Source organism: Podarcis erhardii (genome assembly GCF_964252035.2).
Source record: "Podarcis erhardii genome assembly, chromosome: 3".
Taxonomy (NCBI): domain Eukaryota; kingdom Metazoa; phylum Chordata; class Lepidosauria; order Squamata; family Lacertidae; genus Podarcis; species Podarcis erhardii.
In genome coordinates this window covers 81908501-81922686 of record NC_138507.1, presented here as the reverse complement: position 1 = coordinate 81922686, position 14186 = coordinate 81908501, and the positions used below count along the sequence as shown (strand labels likewise).

The 14186-nt window shown below is 39.9% G+C and overlaps 1 protein-coding gene across 2 annotated transcripts; it reads right to left on the bottom strand.

Annotated features, from left to right (window-relative positions):
• Positions 1–125: 125 nt before the first annotated feature.
• Positions 126–13714, bottom strand: SULT6B1 (sulfotransferase family 6B member 1). Of its 2 annotated transcripts, XM_081857714.1 has the most exons (7): positions 13036–13714; positions 11248–11360; positions 10732–10821; positions 10099–10225; positions 9308–9402; positions 8268–8424; positions 126–1040 (listed from the first exon to the last, which is right to left on the bottom strand). In XM_081857714.1, the coding sequence occupies exons 1-7, from the start codon at positions 13229–13231 to the stop codon at positions 910–912; spliced, it is 909 nt and encodes a 302-aa protein (XP_081713840.1). In that variant the 5' UTR covers positions 13232–13714; the 3' UTR covers positions 126–909. The 2 variants fall into 2 exon arrangements, with proteins under 2 accessions (XP_081713840.1, XP_081713841.1); XM_081857715.1 differs by lacking the exon at positions 11248–11360 and having other exon boundaries at positions 13036–13232.
• Between the last annotated feature and the right edge of the window lie 472 nt (positions 13715–14186).

Sequence of the window (14186 nt, the reverse complement as noted above, 5' to 3'; positions counted from 1 at the left end):
GGAAAAGCTTCATTTGCTGAATTTCTCTCAGCTGTTGAAGTCACAGGAGTCCGCTACCTTGCCACAAACAACTTAGAAAGCCTAAATAAGTAGAACAGGAAACATATGCGTGCCTGATACCCACTTTCCTTAGAGGCTACAGCAATGTGTTTCACCATATTATCATTGTGATGCCCCAAGGTGTAAAGGGAGGGATATTATTATTATTATTATTATTATTATTATTATTATTATTAGCCTTGTGTAGGATTTCCCACAGCCAACTTAGTGCCCCAGCAGTCTGTTTGAAGCAGGGATGAGGAAGTTGGGGCCATCCAGATGTAGCTGGATTCCATCAGCCCCAAGCAGCATGAGCATGGCCAAGGATGATGGGAACTGTAGGTTAACACCATCTGGAGTTCCTCATGCCTGCACTTTAAGAGGTCTGGGGAACTGTAAAAGATCCAGATGCAGTACTGATTGCCCCACACCTCCATAGTTCCATGTGCCCATTGCCCACCTCTGCCTTCAGCTACAAATGCAGGTGGGTAAAAGAAATCTGCGCAGCAATGGCACTAGACACACAATCACTGCATCTTTTGCTGCTCCTTCAGAGCTTTGAAAGAGACTGACAAGTTCCCCAGGTTGGCACATGGCAACCGCATGTCCATGTCACCTTCCCCTACTTCTTAGAAACATAATAGTAGCAGCTTGCTGTTACGGTTTGGGAGAAATAGGTTACCCTGTGTTCTATTAAGCAGCATGAAAAGATCCAGCTTAATGAAAATGTATCTTAGAAGTTTGACACTAGAGTGTGACAATATCTAAAATTTCCCTCAAAGGATTGTGTACTCTGCTTGTAGCTTTTCTTGAATATGTGATAGCAAACAAAACTGTCATGAGAACGAAGCACTTCATAAGAAGCTGTTTTCAGGTTTTGCAGTACACATCGTACTTCAGCTTTGCTCCCAGCTTGGTTCCTTCTAAACACTCCTTGAATTTAGCATCCACTTTCTGGCTCTGAGCTTCATCAAAAGTGTTCTTCCAGTCGCCAACCACACCTGGAATGAAAGGAAAATGGAGGGAGGGAAAGAGACACTTAACAGACATCATATAAACATTGCTAGACAGAAATATGAAGATCATCCAGTAAAAATCTTTAGGTTTTGTTATTGTAACCGGGAACAAAATGGTACAATTTTTTCCTCAGGTTGGCCAGTAGGAAGGCCTCTGAATACAGCCACAAAAGCTATGGCCCTCCTATGTCAAATCTGTCAGTCTTCTCTTTTTTTTTTTTCAAATTTAACAATTAAAAAAAAACCATTCCATTTGAATTATACATCCAATTCTAATCTTTTCACTTTCAGACTTCCTTCAGTCTGTCTGGCAATTTTCATGTTTTCACAGTTATTCACATTTCTTGCATCTATATTGTTTTGTTTTTTTCCACCAAATTAATCTTAACAATTATTATAAAACAATATTTCTTTCCATTATTATCACAGAGCTTCTTGAAAACCTACAAATGTTAATTGACCTTCACATATATTCTTAATATACTCTGTAAATTTATTCCAGTCCTCGGTAAATCTCTGGTCTCGCCGGTTCCGAATTCTCCCTGTTAGCTTGTCTAATTCTGCGTATTCCATCAACTTCATTCTCCATTCTTCTTTCGTCGGGATTTCTTCCTGTTTCCATTTTTGTGCCACCAAAATTCTTGCCGCTGTTACTGCATATAAGAACAACTTCTCATCCTTCTTTTTTATGTCATTTATTAGTATTCCTAACAGAAAAGTTTCTGGTTTTTTAACAAAGTTATATTTCAACATTCTTTTTCAATTCATTATAAATCATTTCCCAGAAACCTTTCATTTTTTTACATTCCCACCACATATGATAAAATGTTCCTTCTTTCTCCTGACATTTCCAACATTTATTACTCACTTTATACATCTTTCCAAGTTTTACTGGTGTAACATACCATCTATATAACATTTTCATAACAATTTCTTTTATTGTAGTACATGCAGTAAATTTCATTCCTTCTTTCCACAATCTTATCCAATCATCAAATTGAATATTATAACCAAAGTCTTTGGCCCACTGAATCATTGCAACTTTAACCTCTTCATCCTTAGTATGCCACTCAAGTAGTAATTTATACATTTTTGCTAAAATTTTAATATCATTATTCACAATTTCTTTTTGAAATCTAGATTTTTCATCTTGAAAACCTCTTTCCAGCATCTCTTTTTTAAACATCGCATTCAGTTGGAAGTAGTGTAACCAATCAAACACATATTCTTTAACTTCATCGTAAGGCTTCAATTTCCATTTATTTCCTTCTTTTATAATTAAGTTCTCATATGTAATCCAACTCCCCATCATATTGATCTTCTTAACACTCATTATCTCCAATGGCGACAGCCAGAATGGAGTTTTAAACTCTAATAATTTTTTTTACCTATTCCATACTTCAATCAACGGACCTCGGAAAATGTGATTTTCAAAACCTTTATGTACTCTTTTTTTCTCATACCATAAATATGCATGCCAACCAAATCTATTATCATATCCTTCTAAATCCAAAAGTTCTGAATTTTCCAACTTTATCCATTCTTTCACCCAGCAAAGACATGCAGCCTCAAAATATAACTTTAGGTCTGGCAGGGCAAAGCCTCCTCTATCTTTTGCATCTGTTAAAATCTTGAATTTTATTCTAGGCTTCTTGCCCTGCCAGACATATCTTGATAATGCTCTTTGCCATTCTTTAAATATCATAACACCTTTAATTATTGGTATTGATTGAAATAAAAACAGCATTTTTGGTAGCACATTCATTTTTACCGTTGCAATTCTTCCCCAAAATGACAACTTCATTCTTCCCCACACTTCCAGGTCCTTCCTAATTTTGTTCCAAACTGGTACATAATTATTTTGAAAAAGATCAATACACTTGGGAGTTAATATAATCCCAAGATATTTAACTTTCTTAACCACTTCCATATCTGTTTGTTGCTGAATTCTTTCTATTATCTCTTGGTCCATATTTTTAACCATTATTTTCGTTTTGCTCTTATTTAATTTGAATCCGGCATTTTGTCCAAATTGCTCTATCTCTTCTAACACTTCGCTAATACGAAGCGGAGACCCTCGTTGAAAAACCACAGGCAGCAGAAGCCTGTGGCCGTGGGACTCAGTGGGCACCTTCAGCGCCCCCCGAAACTGGAAAGGAACCCCGTAAGGGGCTCCGGAAAGTGACGGGGTTGGCGCGGTGCTGAGAGTCGATCGCTCTTTCCGTGGAGTGAAGCCGCAAAGCTGTTGTCGGTGAGCGCTGACCTTTTTCCTGGGACAATTTGGCTAAGAAACGACTACCGTGAGTAGGTGAAACTTAAGAAATTCATATCTTTGAAAAATAAGCTCAATTTGGACACTGAAACGGGAGGTGCAACCAGGAAGTCCGCCTCCCGGCTCTTTTTAAAGACTCAAAGCAATGACGTTTAATTTGCTTTTGCTCAGAACTACGCTTTAAAAGATTGCTATCTGAACATCAGACATAGAACCTCACCTTATTTTAAGGTGGAAGAGGAAGAATTTGGCTTTCCCTCTTCTTGTGCGGATTTATAAATTTATAAATTTATTGAACTCCTGGAGATCGGGCTGCCAGACTACTAGAGCTGTCAGGCTGCAGGAACTGTCAAACTGCAACTTGCGCTTTTTGGAGACATTGTAACTTTCTATGATTAACTCTGCAAAGTAAAGGATCTGTAAGGTTTTCTGGACATTTGCAACTGTTATAAACTTGAAGGGACACTTTGTAATTCGGGAAAAGACTGTATAAACTGTGACTTTTGAGATAAACATTGTGTCCCTCTAGTGGAAGATTGAAGTGGTGTAACTACTGGGGGTTTTTTTTCCATCTTTGGACTTGGGGATTTCCATGGGAATAGCAAACCGTGTGACTGACCTTGACACATAGACAGTAGTGGAATGAGAGGGAGGACAAGATCAAGCAAAGCCAAAACACAACAGCCTAGCATAATCTCACAGCTGCGCAAATCATCTGTTCCTACTATCCCTGTGGCACAAGAGGAAGATTTAGAACAAATAAGGCCTGAAGGAATGGCCACAGGAGGAGACTTTACTACAGTGCTAGACAAAAATTTTGAAAAATTAGATGGCCTAAGCAAGCAAGTGATGGAACAATCATCTAAACTTGACCAAAACACAGCCAGTGTCAATAATTTGACCCAGCAAGTTAGGTCAAATGCAGAATCTATTGGGAAGCTATTGGAAGCTACTACAGTAAACCGTAAAACAGCTGAGGAGGCCAAACAGAAAGTAGAGGCCGTGCAAGAGGAAATTAAACCTATGCGCAAACAGATTGGTGAACACCAGGCATATCTGTCTATGATAGAACTAAAAACTAGGGAAAATAACTTGAGATTGAGGTCAGTTTCAGAGCTCGAAAAGGAGGACTTAATTGAGTTTCTGACAAAAGAGTTTGCAGAATTTTGGCCTTTGGAAGAGGACAAAGACTTTAAAATTATAAGTGCATTCAGACTTGGAAAGGGAGGGAGGAAGGTCAGGTCAAGAGATTGCCTGATCTCCCTCAGAACGAAAGAAGAAAGAGACAAGATACTGGGTGCGCATTTTCAAAAGACTCTTGAGATTCAGGACTTTAGAGTGGAAATTTACAAGGACATCCCGAAACATCTTTTGGAGCTTAGATCTAACTACGGAGACTTGGTGGAACTACTGAGAAGCAGTGGAAGCATCTTTAGTAGGGTTTTAGTAGGGTCTTCTATTGTTATAACCAAATCATCAGCGAAGGCTTTTACCTTATATTCCTTACAACCAACTGTCACACCTTTTATCAAATCATTACTTCTTAACGCTCTCAACAAGACTTCCAGGACCGATATGAATAACAATGGTGATAAGGGACACCCTTGTCTTGTACCCTTAGTTATAGCAATATCATCTGTCAGTACATTATTAACAATTAATTTTGCTCTTTGTTCAGAATATATTGCCTTTACACCATTTACAAATGAATGACCCATCTCCATTAATTCCAGATTCTTTAACATAAATTCCCAAGAAATATTATCAAATGCCTTTTCCGCATCAACAAATATCAACATCGCTTGCTTATCTTTCTTATTAGTCAGATATTCTATTATATTTATTATGTTCGTTATATTGTCTTTCATCTGCCTCCCTGGCAGGAATCCTGTTTGGTCCTTATGTATCAATTCCTTTAATGTCTTTTTCATTCTATTTGCCAAGATGTTAGCAAATATTTTATAGTCATTGTTCAATAGCGAAATTGGCCTATAGTTTTTAACTTGAGTTAAATCTGAATCCTGCTTGGGAATTAATGTTATATATGCTTCTTTCCATGTCTCTGGCATTTGTCCTTCTTTCAAAATGTTGTTCATAACTTCTACCAACGGTACAAGTAAGATGTCTTTCATTTCTTTATAATATCCTGCACCAAATCCATCCGGTCCCGGAGTCTTCCCACTTTTTAATTCTTTTATAGCCGTTTTAACTTCTTCTATTCCAATTGGTTCATTCAGTTTATTTTTATTTGTCACTGGAATCTTTTGCACCCCTTTCTTCTTTAAATAATCTTCTATCATCTTTATCTTAGATTTCTCTTTTCTTTTATATAGATCTCTATAAAAGTCCACGAATCCTTTCCTTATTCCTTTCGGATTCTCAATGTCTTGGTCTTCTACTTTAATCTTTTTAATTATATTTTGTTCTTTCCTTTTTTTTAAGTTACCACGCCAGCCATTTTCCAGATTTATTTGCAAATTCAAAATTCTTTTGTTTCATTTTTTTATATTCCACTCTACTTCTTTATTGATTATCATAGTGAATTGTGTCTGAAGTAATTTTATACTTGGTTTAACTTTTTCATCCTTAGGTCTGTTATTCAATTTTTTTTCATTCTCCATTATTTGTCTTAAGATTTCTTTTTCCCCTCTTTCTCTCAATCTGTTTTTTATTGCATTTTGCTGAATAAAGAAACCTCTCATGACCGCTTTACTAGCATCCCAGACCATATTAATTTTTGTTTCCTTATTTATATTGTTCACAAAATAGTCAGTTAAACATTTCTGTGCTCTTTCCACAATCTTCTGGTCATTGAAGAGATTCTCATTTATTCTCCACCTGAACGATTTTTCTTCATACCCTTTCAGAATACCTTGGATGGCGTTGTGGTCAGATAGAACCTTAGGTTGGATCTCAATTTTTGTAAATCTTGAAATTAATTCATTAGATATCCAAATTTGATCAGTTCTTGACTGATTGATTTACTTCTGAAGGAAAGGTAAATTGTTTCTCTAGTGGGTGTCTCAATCTCCAGATGTCTATCAAGTTGCAATTCTCAACCATGTCAAAAAAAGATTTTGGTAGTTTCGCTTCTTTTGTTTTACCTTTATTTCTTAGTCTGTCCATTTCCATAGACACCACTCCATTGAAGTCACCCATTATTATAACTTTTTGATCCATATATTCAAATAGTTTCTCTTCTAGGTCCTTAAAGAATTCTGCTTTGCTTCCATTTGGTGCATATATTCCAACTATTATCAATTTTTCACCCTGCCAATTGATTTGAACTGCAAGTTCAAATCTATCAGTCTTCTCTACAGTGCTTCTTGTTCTGTAAGACCATCACATTCATTTATTGAATCTCTTTTTAGATGCATGTAGCTTACTATATGCTAATACAGTGGGGAAGGGCCCTAGCTCAGTGGTAGATGACATGGTGTCCCTTTTGGGAGGCAGGATGGTGTATAAAAACAACAAAAACCATTTTCCATGTAGGAAGTCTCAGGTTCAGTCTCTGGTATCTCCAGGAAAGGCCCCCGGTCTTGACCTCAGGAAAGCCTCTGCCAGTCAGTAATGACTAGAGACAGCCAACATGGTGTTCTCCCAGTGCTGTTGGACCACAACTTCTGTCATCATCAACTACTGGCTATGGTTGATGGATGCTGCAATCCTATGTGCACTTATTTGAGGGTAGGCTCCATTGAAATACTCATTGTTCTGAGTATAGATTAGGGATAGCTAATGGAATGCCCTCCTAATACTGTTGGACTACAGCTCCCATCAGCCCAAGCTGGCATGGTCAGTGATCAAGAAATGATATATACTGTGGCTCAAAACACCTAGAGAGCACAGCATTGGCTTTCCCCAGATATATATCCATAGGACTGCATGGTTAATCAATTAAAACATGGAAGACACTATGACTACTCATAAGTGACTGCTCTAAAGCAAGCTATAGCAATAATAATAATAATAATAATAATAATAATAATAATAATAATAATTTTTTATTTATACCCCGCCCTCCCCAGCCAAGGCTGGGCTCAGAGCGGCTTACAAGCAATAATAAAAACAAGATGAATGATTACAAACTTTAAAACAAAAATAAAATACAACATTAAAATAATGGAACATTAAAATATTAAAATGTAGCCTCATCGCAGGAGGACAAGGAAAAGAAAAGAAAAAAAAGAGAGGGAGGGAGGGAGGGAGGGAATCAAATTGGCTCCAAGCCAAAGGCCAGGCGGAACAACTCTGTCTTACAGGCCCTGCGGAAAGAAATCAGATCCTGCACGGCCCTGGTCTCATGAGGCAGAGCGTTCCACCAGACCGGAACCAGAGTTGAAAAGGCCCTGGCTCTGGTCGAAGCCAATCTAACTTCCTTAGGGCCCGGGACCACTAGGGTGTTGTTATTTATGGACCTTGAGGCTCTCCGTGGGGCATACCAGGGGAGGCGGTCCCGTAGGTACGAGGGTCCTAGGCCGTGAAGGGCTTTAAAGGTCAAAAGCAGCACCTTAAATCTGACCCTGTACTCCACCGGGAGCCAGTGCAGCTTGAAAAGCACTGGGTGAATATGCTCCCATGGCAGAGACCCCGTGAGGAGCCTCGCTGCAGCATTCTGCACCCGCTAGAGTTTCTGGGACAGCTTCAAGGGCAGCCCCGCGTAGCGCGAATTACAGTAGTCAAGCCTGGAGATGACCGTCGCATGAATCACTGTGGCCAAGTCAGGGCGGGAAAGGTAAGGGACCAACTGCTTGATGCGGCGAAGGTGGGAAAATGTCGCCTTGGCTGTTGCTGTAACCTGCGCCTCCATGGAAAGGGAGGCGTCAAGGATTACACCCAAACTCTTAACGGAAGGCAATGGCACTAACTGGGCCCCCGCAAGAGAAGGGTGTTGGTCCCTCATCCCCATGCCATCCCCATAGAAGTTTATCACCAACCTTTCCGGAAGATCAGTGGGCCAACCGCTCCATGTGTCTCCTGTGATTTGTCCCTCACTGCTTGGAACGCAGTCCTGTTTGCAATAGCCTGAATTTGCTCTGCAGTAGCATTAAAGCCAAAGAATTCAGCTATTTGCTTCACTCCAGCAACCAGGTCCTGAAAGCAATGTAGTGAGAAGGTCAATACTGAAAGTTCTTTCTCCTATGGTAAGCTACACCAGAACAATATGGGATTCAGAATACATTGCCAGTATTGAAGCACAGTTATGGTTGCTTTGGGCTAATCTTACTGATGCCACCAAACAGAAAGGTCCACACTAGCCATATAATCTTGCTGCAGGTAGATGAAAACTACAGGAGGCAAATGGGTACTGGATGTTCAGCTCTCTCCCTATGGCAAGCATCCAGAGTATGAGACTACCTTACTGAAATCAGTGTTTTTGCCACAAATATGAATGCTGGGGGTCAAACTCTTAATGAAATGGATGTCACAACTGAGGCACATCCAAAAGGAAGTACGTCAACCCCCTATAACAGAGTTTGCTCTTCCTGCTTTCTTTGAAAAGCCATACTTTCCATTAGTATGGTTAGCCATACTCATCTCTCAGCTTGGTAAACAGGTTTTGGCTGCTACTGTATTGCCAGCGATTCCTTGACTATTCAAATGAGTTACAGAAACAAGCCAGGAATTCCACTGTTGATGACATTAAGGGCCAGCATTGGCAGCCTTGGCTCATGTTCTTCTTCAGATGCCAAATCAAGGGTGGAAGCAAGGATCACTGTCCTCTAGCTCCAAGTGCCTATAGGTTATGGGCATGGGGTGGGGTTATTCACTGGGACACTCTGCTCCTCAGATAAACAGAGACTCTCTGTCCTTTGTTATCACTTCAAATATTCTAGAAAAAGTTTAGGAGCTGGAACATGGATGAGCCCACCCTCAAACTATGATCCTGATCTAGTTATATCTTGCAAAACCTATGCAAGTTGGGATAACGTCTTATTTTTAAACTACCCTTGCTGGTAGTTATGAGTATGCTCACCTCTTTTAATTGCTCATATGTTAGAACCAGAACATTTTCATCATCTATATGTTTGTTCCACACGACTGCATGGTCAAAATAGCTTCCCCAGGCAACTGCAGGTCAGACCAAGACAACTCATCAGAACTATTTTATTACTAGTAGAAACTGTTAAAACTTTAACAGCAGGCTATTTTTAAAACATTGCATAGGGTTCACACAATATCTCTTTATACCCAAAGGGATAACATACAATCACAAGAAAAGAGAGATTTATTCTTAAGAATGATCAACAAAAGTCTTTCAAATTTTGTCTCTGATAATATGGGGCCAGCTATTGGGGGGAAAACATTCATGCACACCCTCAGTTGGGCTTCGGCTATATATAGACAACAGGATGTTGAAGGTGACATGAATGACTGTGATGCAAACACTCATCCAATATTCATGTACAGCAAATAGTTTTTTATGGTTTTATACTCCTGTTTGATTGGGAGTGACACTGGGACAAAAGAAATGTGAGTGTACACCAAGGACAATAATGCCTCTATCATTATTCTACCTCTCTCAACAACTATCATCAGTTTTCAGCCCATGTTCACCAGTCAAGGCACACAGATGCTTCCCCCTCCAGATTGTATCTCCATTGCTAAAAAGCCATTCAAACTGCAAACCACAATTATCATGGGCAAAACCCAAGTCTTCCCCTGCTAGCACTACTATCAGCAAACTTGGTAGAGCTTGAATATAGTTCACATGTTTTCACAAGAGGTTTAATTTCCCAGATCCATTCAAAAGTATTAATTGAGTACCTTGCCCATTCATAAAAAGTGAAAAAAATTCCTCCCAGGAGTTATAACTGGGAATGCTTGGAGCATTGTTGTGAAAATGGAAAAATGATGCAGCTGTATCTTTAGGATTTCGAAATAGCAGCAGAACCTGAGGTGAGAAAACAGGACATAAATTTTAACTCCTCCTGTCATTAACAAAAACAATGCCACTTTGGGCTACCTAAACTACAACTAGAAGTAAGCTATTCTTTTGTAAGAGAAGGGAAGGCTGAAATAATGGCCAGAAAGAACTATGTCATGAGTCCTTTCAAAAAGCACATTCTCAGGCACTCCAGCCTCTCTGGTTTCACATCCCCTGAAGGTTGGAGCATGAGCCCATTGTGATACATTATGTTTCTAGAAACATCTAGTACTATACAAATTCATGACTGCTCCATGCACTTTACAACATGTTTCCCCCTCTTTATTTGTGGCTGACTAAAGGATGCTTCCTTCCTACTTAACCTCTTGTCTTGTATTGTTACCAATATCCAGCACCAGAAACATCTTACAGTGCCCACAAGGCTCCCACGAACTATTGATTGCTTTACAGTTGTGAGTCACTTCTGCAAATGTTTCCTGACAAATTAAAGAAGCTGATCTTATACCACTTACCTTGGATTTATTTTTGAAGATGGACTTGGGAAGAAGGTTGTAGTGGAGGTGTGTAGCTACAATCCTTGGAGATGGGAACTGTTTCATCCTCTTTAAAAAAAAAAAAGGAAAAGAAAAGGAGCATCAAATGGATGACCCAGACATACATGAAAATGATCGGCTCTGTTGACACATATTAATCAAAAGGCAGTTGGAATAACTGGGATTCCCAGGATAAACCAGCAGAACTTACATCTCACCATTGGCTGAGCACAACAGCCATGTTCCATGGTGCCCCAGGTTCTTCACCACTGCTACCATGCTTCTTCGTTATCTCAGAATGACAACAAAATCAGGATCACTACTGAGCACTTGGTGAACGGCTAAACATGGCTGATGGATTTCTCCTGGCTTGGTGGGTCACCAGTTGGGCAGGTTTGCTTCAGCAGAGCCCATGTTCCCTTACTTCCTTTCAGTGTGAGTAACGCATGTGAGTGAGTCAAGTGTTTGATTTTTGAGGCTAGGCTTCTTACTAACCTGATACCTTTCTGGATCCCCACACTCAATGAAAGGTAGCTCTGTGTTCTCGTGCTTGGTTTTCAAAGTGGTAGCGATCAGATCATTCACAATCAGAATGAGCCAATTAATACCTGGAACAAACAAATAAGTGGAATGCTTGTAATCCTTATGGTGGACCTCAAGGCATTTCACCATCCCAAGTTGATGGTTCCCCAGCCCTGGCACACCAGCTTAACTTTTACAGATTGTAGAGAAGTACCATCATAAGGTGGAAGAGTTGACATTTCAGAATTGATGGGTGGCTATATTCCCAGAATGCTGTTGGGAGATTCAAAAGAATTGCTCTCTGCCTTCTGAGGAAAGCCAGCCCTTTAATTCCAAGTGACAAGAAGACAAGTGACAATACATGCCCAGAGGTGCTTTCTTATGAAAGAAATTCATGCCTTTTTTCTTTCAGGAAAGCACATGGCCATATATCTGAGAGACTATAGCAGGAGTAGCAAATGTGGTGCCCTTCTGATGTTGCTGGACTACAACTCCCCCCACCCCTGACCATTGGCTATGCTGACTGAGCCTGAGGGAAGCAGGGATCCAGTTACACCTGGAGGGAGCCATGGTGACTACCCCTGCCTATAGGCTCAAGACCAACTTTATAACCATGATTGTGCTTGGTCAAGGTCTCACAAATAAATCATTCTGCAGTATTGTTTCAAGCTTGTTATAATGACAGGTTGAAACAGTTTTTCAAATCAATAAATATTCAAATAGAAGTGGTCAGTTTTAATATTGTGCCACCTCTAAAAAGAATGAAACTCTTTTAACAGTTTTTAACATTGGGCTTTTGCTCTACTACATGTTTATTTTTAAAAATATATCTTCTTTGTAATACAGCCACTAAAATATTGAATAATCTACTATCCCTCCCAAAAAACACCACCACCAACTGTTGAGTTTTGCCTCACACTTGTGAACACCATGCTCTCCTCCCGTACTTCCTGGTAGCCATCATTTGCTGTGGCATCCAAACCTGGTCAAACTATGGTGGAATCTACACACACATTTTAAAAAAAACCTTCTGAAAATGTACTTTTAAAGCGTTTTTTTTTTAAATACATTGAATTTTCCATAAGACTCACCATCGCTATCTAGTGTCACATTGTATCTTGCACTTAAAACACACTTAAAACTTTTTATTTGAAGCTGTATAGCTGAGACCTATGATTACTGCAAACCACAGTCAGCCTCCAGTTCTGATTTGGAGACAAACTATGGTTTGTGACAACCATTCAGACAAAGAAAGAAAGAAAGAAAGGTTACTGTGAGCAACAAAGTAGAGGAGGGGGAGGAAATCCGTGTGAACAAAAGGAAGGAGGAGAAAAGGGAGGAAAGAACGCACAAACCCAAGACACATGGTTTGGTTGTGACATCTACACAAGAACATTGTCTCTCTGGCTTTGTCCACTCCAAACTCAGTTTGATAGTGCCTTAAAAAATGCAAAGCATTTTTATTGAAATGCCTTAAGGCTTTAAGTGCATTTTCAATGGTTTGCACAAGTAGCAATAATGGAAGAGCAGGTGGTCTAGTTTTCAACAGGTTTCAGATGTATTGAAAATAATAAGCTTATTGGTGTGACCTGCTCTGTAAACCAGTTAAAGGCAACTTCTGTGCTAGTGCACACTACCCTCAGCAATGCTAGTTAATATCTCTCCTTATACAGTACTAAAAAAAAAAACCACCCATCAGTCTGCTGCATTGCTCATGACATCATTGCTGTATGTAGAAAAATAATGGAAGGTTGTATTCACCACATTTGGGATAAGACACCAACACCACATCATCTTTTCTGGCTTCGAAGTTCTCCAGAGCTTGGAATGTTTCTGCACTGCAGACAGAAGACGGGTAGAGGATTCCCTGGTAGGTAAAGAGAAGCTCATGGATGCTAAGGCCTTTGGACTTTTCCAGAGCTTTCTCTATTTCCTCGACAAACTTTTTCTCAGTCATCTTTGCCTTCTTCGTTGTGAGCTACTGCTGGGTTGCTAGGACAGCAAAGGCCTTTAAAGAAGGTGTTTTGAGGGCGGAGTAAACCTTATTTAGCTTTGGGCTTATCCTTTTGTGTTTTCTGCATTTTATGAGCAAGCCAACCATATCAGATCAGCTTTCTTGAGTCTATTCTCCTGAAATGAAAACCAATCCACTTGTCCCACCTTAGGTACTGGAAATACTTTTCACCCTTTCAGATAATCCCTGCTGAAAGCAAAGAGAATGGACATCTCTACAAAGTAAAAGACATGCAAAAACTAACTCAACAGGTACTACCTGGCAATGTATTAAATTCAGAGTTACATAATAGTGCCAGGAGTCAAGTTTCTCACACCATGGTCACTAGGATGCCCATGTGTTCCACTTCACACAAAGGCAGTCGTCTATTTAAAGGGCTGTCCAGTTAAGAAGAGAGAATGGGGGCCTTTCTGGGTCATGTGGCCAGCATGATTAAACCGCTTCTGGCGCAACACCGTTACAAGTGCCAGAGCGCCGTGTGTGTGTGTGTGCGTGTATAAATCTTTTTTTGGTGGTATTTTCGCTTTTAGAACATAGTAAGCTGCTTTAGACCAAGTCATAACATTGGCCCATTTATCTCAATATCTTCCTAGCTGACTGACCTTTCCCAGCTCTCCCAGAAGATATCAGGCATGGAAGCTGGGACTTTCTGCCTGCAAATCAAGCGCTCAACAGAGCAGAGGGAGGATCAGGGCCTTTGACGGTTCCCTCGCTGCGAGAAGCCTAGTTACAGGGAACCAGGCAGAGGGCCTTCTCGGTAGTGGCGCCCTCCCTGTGGAACGCCCTCCCACCAGAAGTCAAAGAGAAAAACAACTACCAAACTTTTAGAAGACATCTGAAGGCAGCCCTGTTTAGGGAAGCGTTTAATGTTTGATGCATTTCTGTATTTTAATATTTT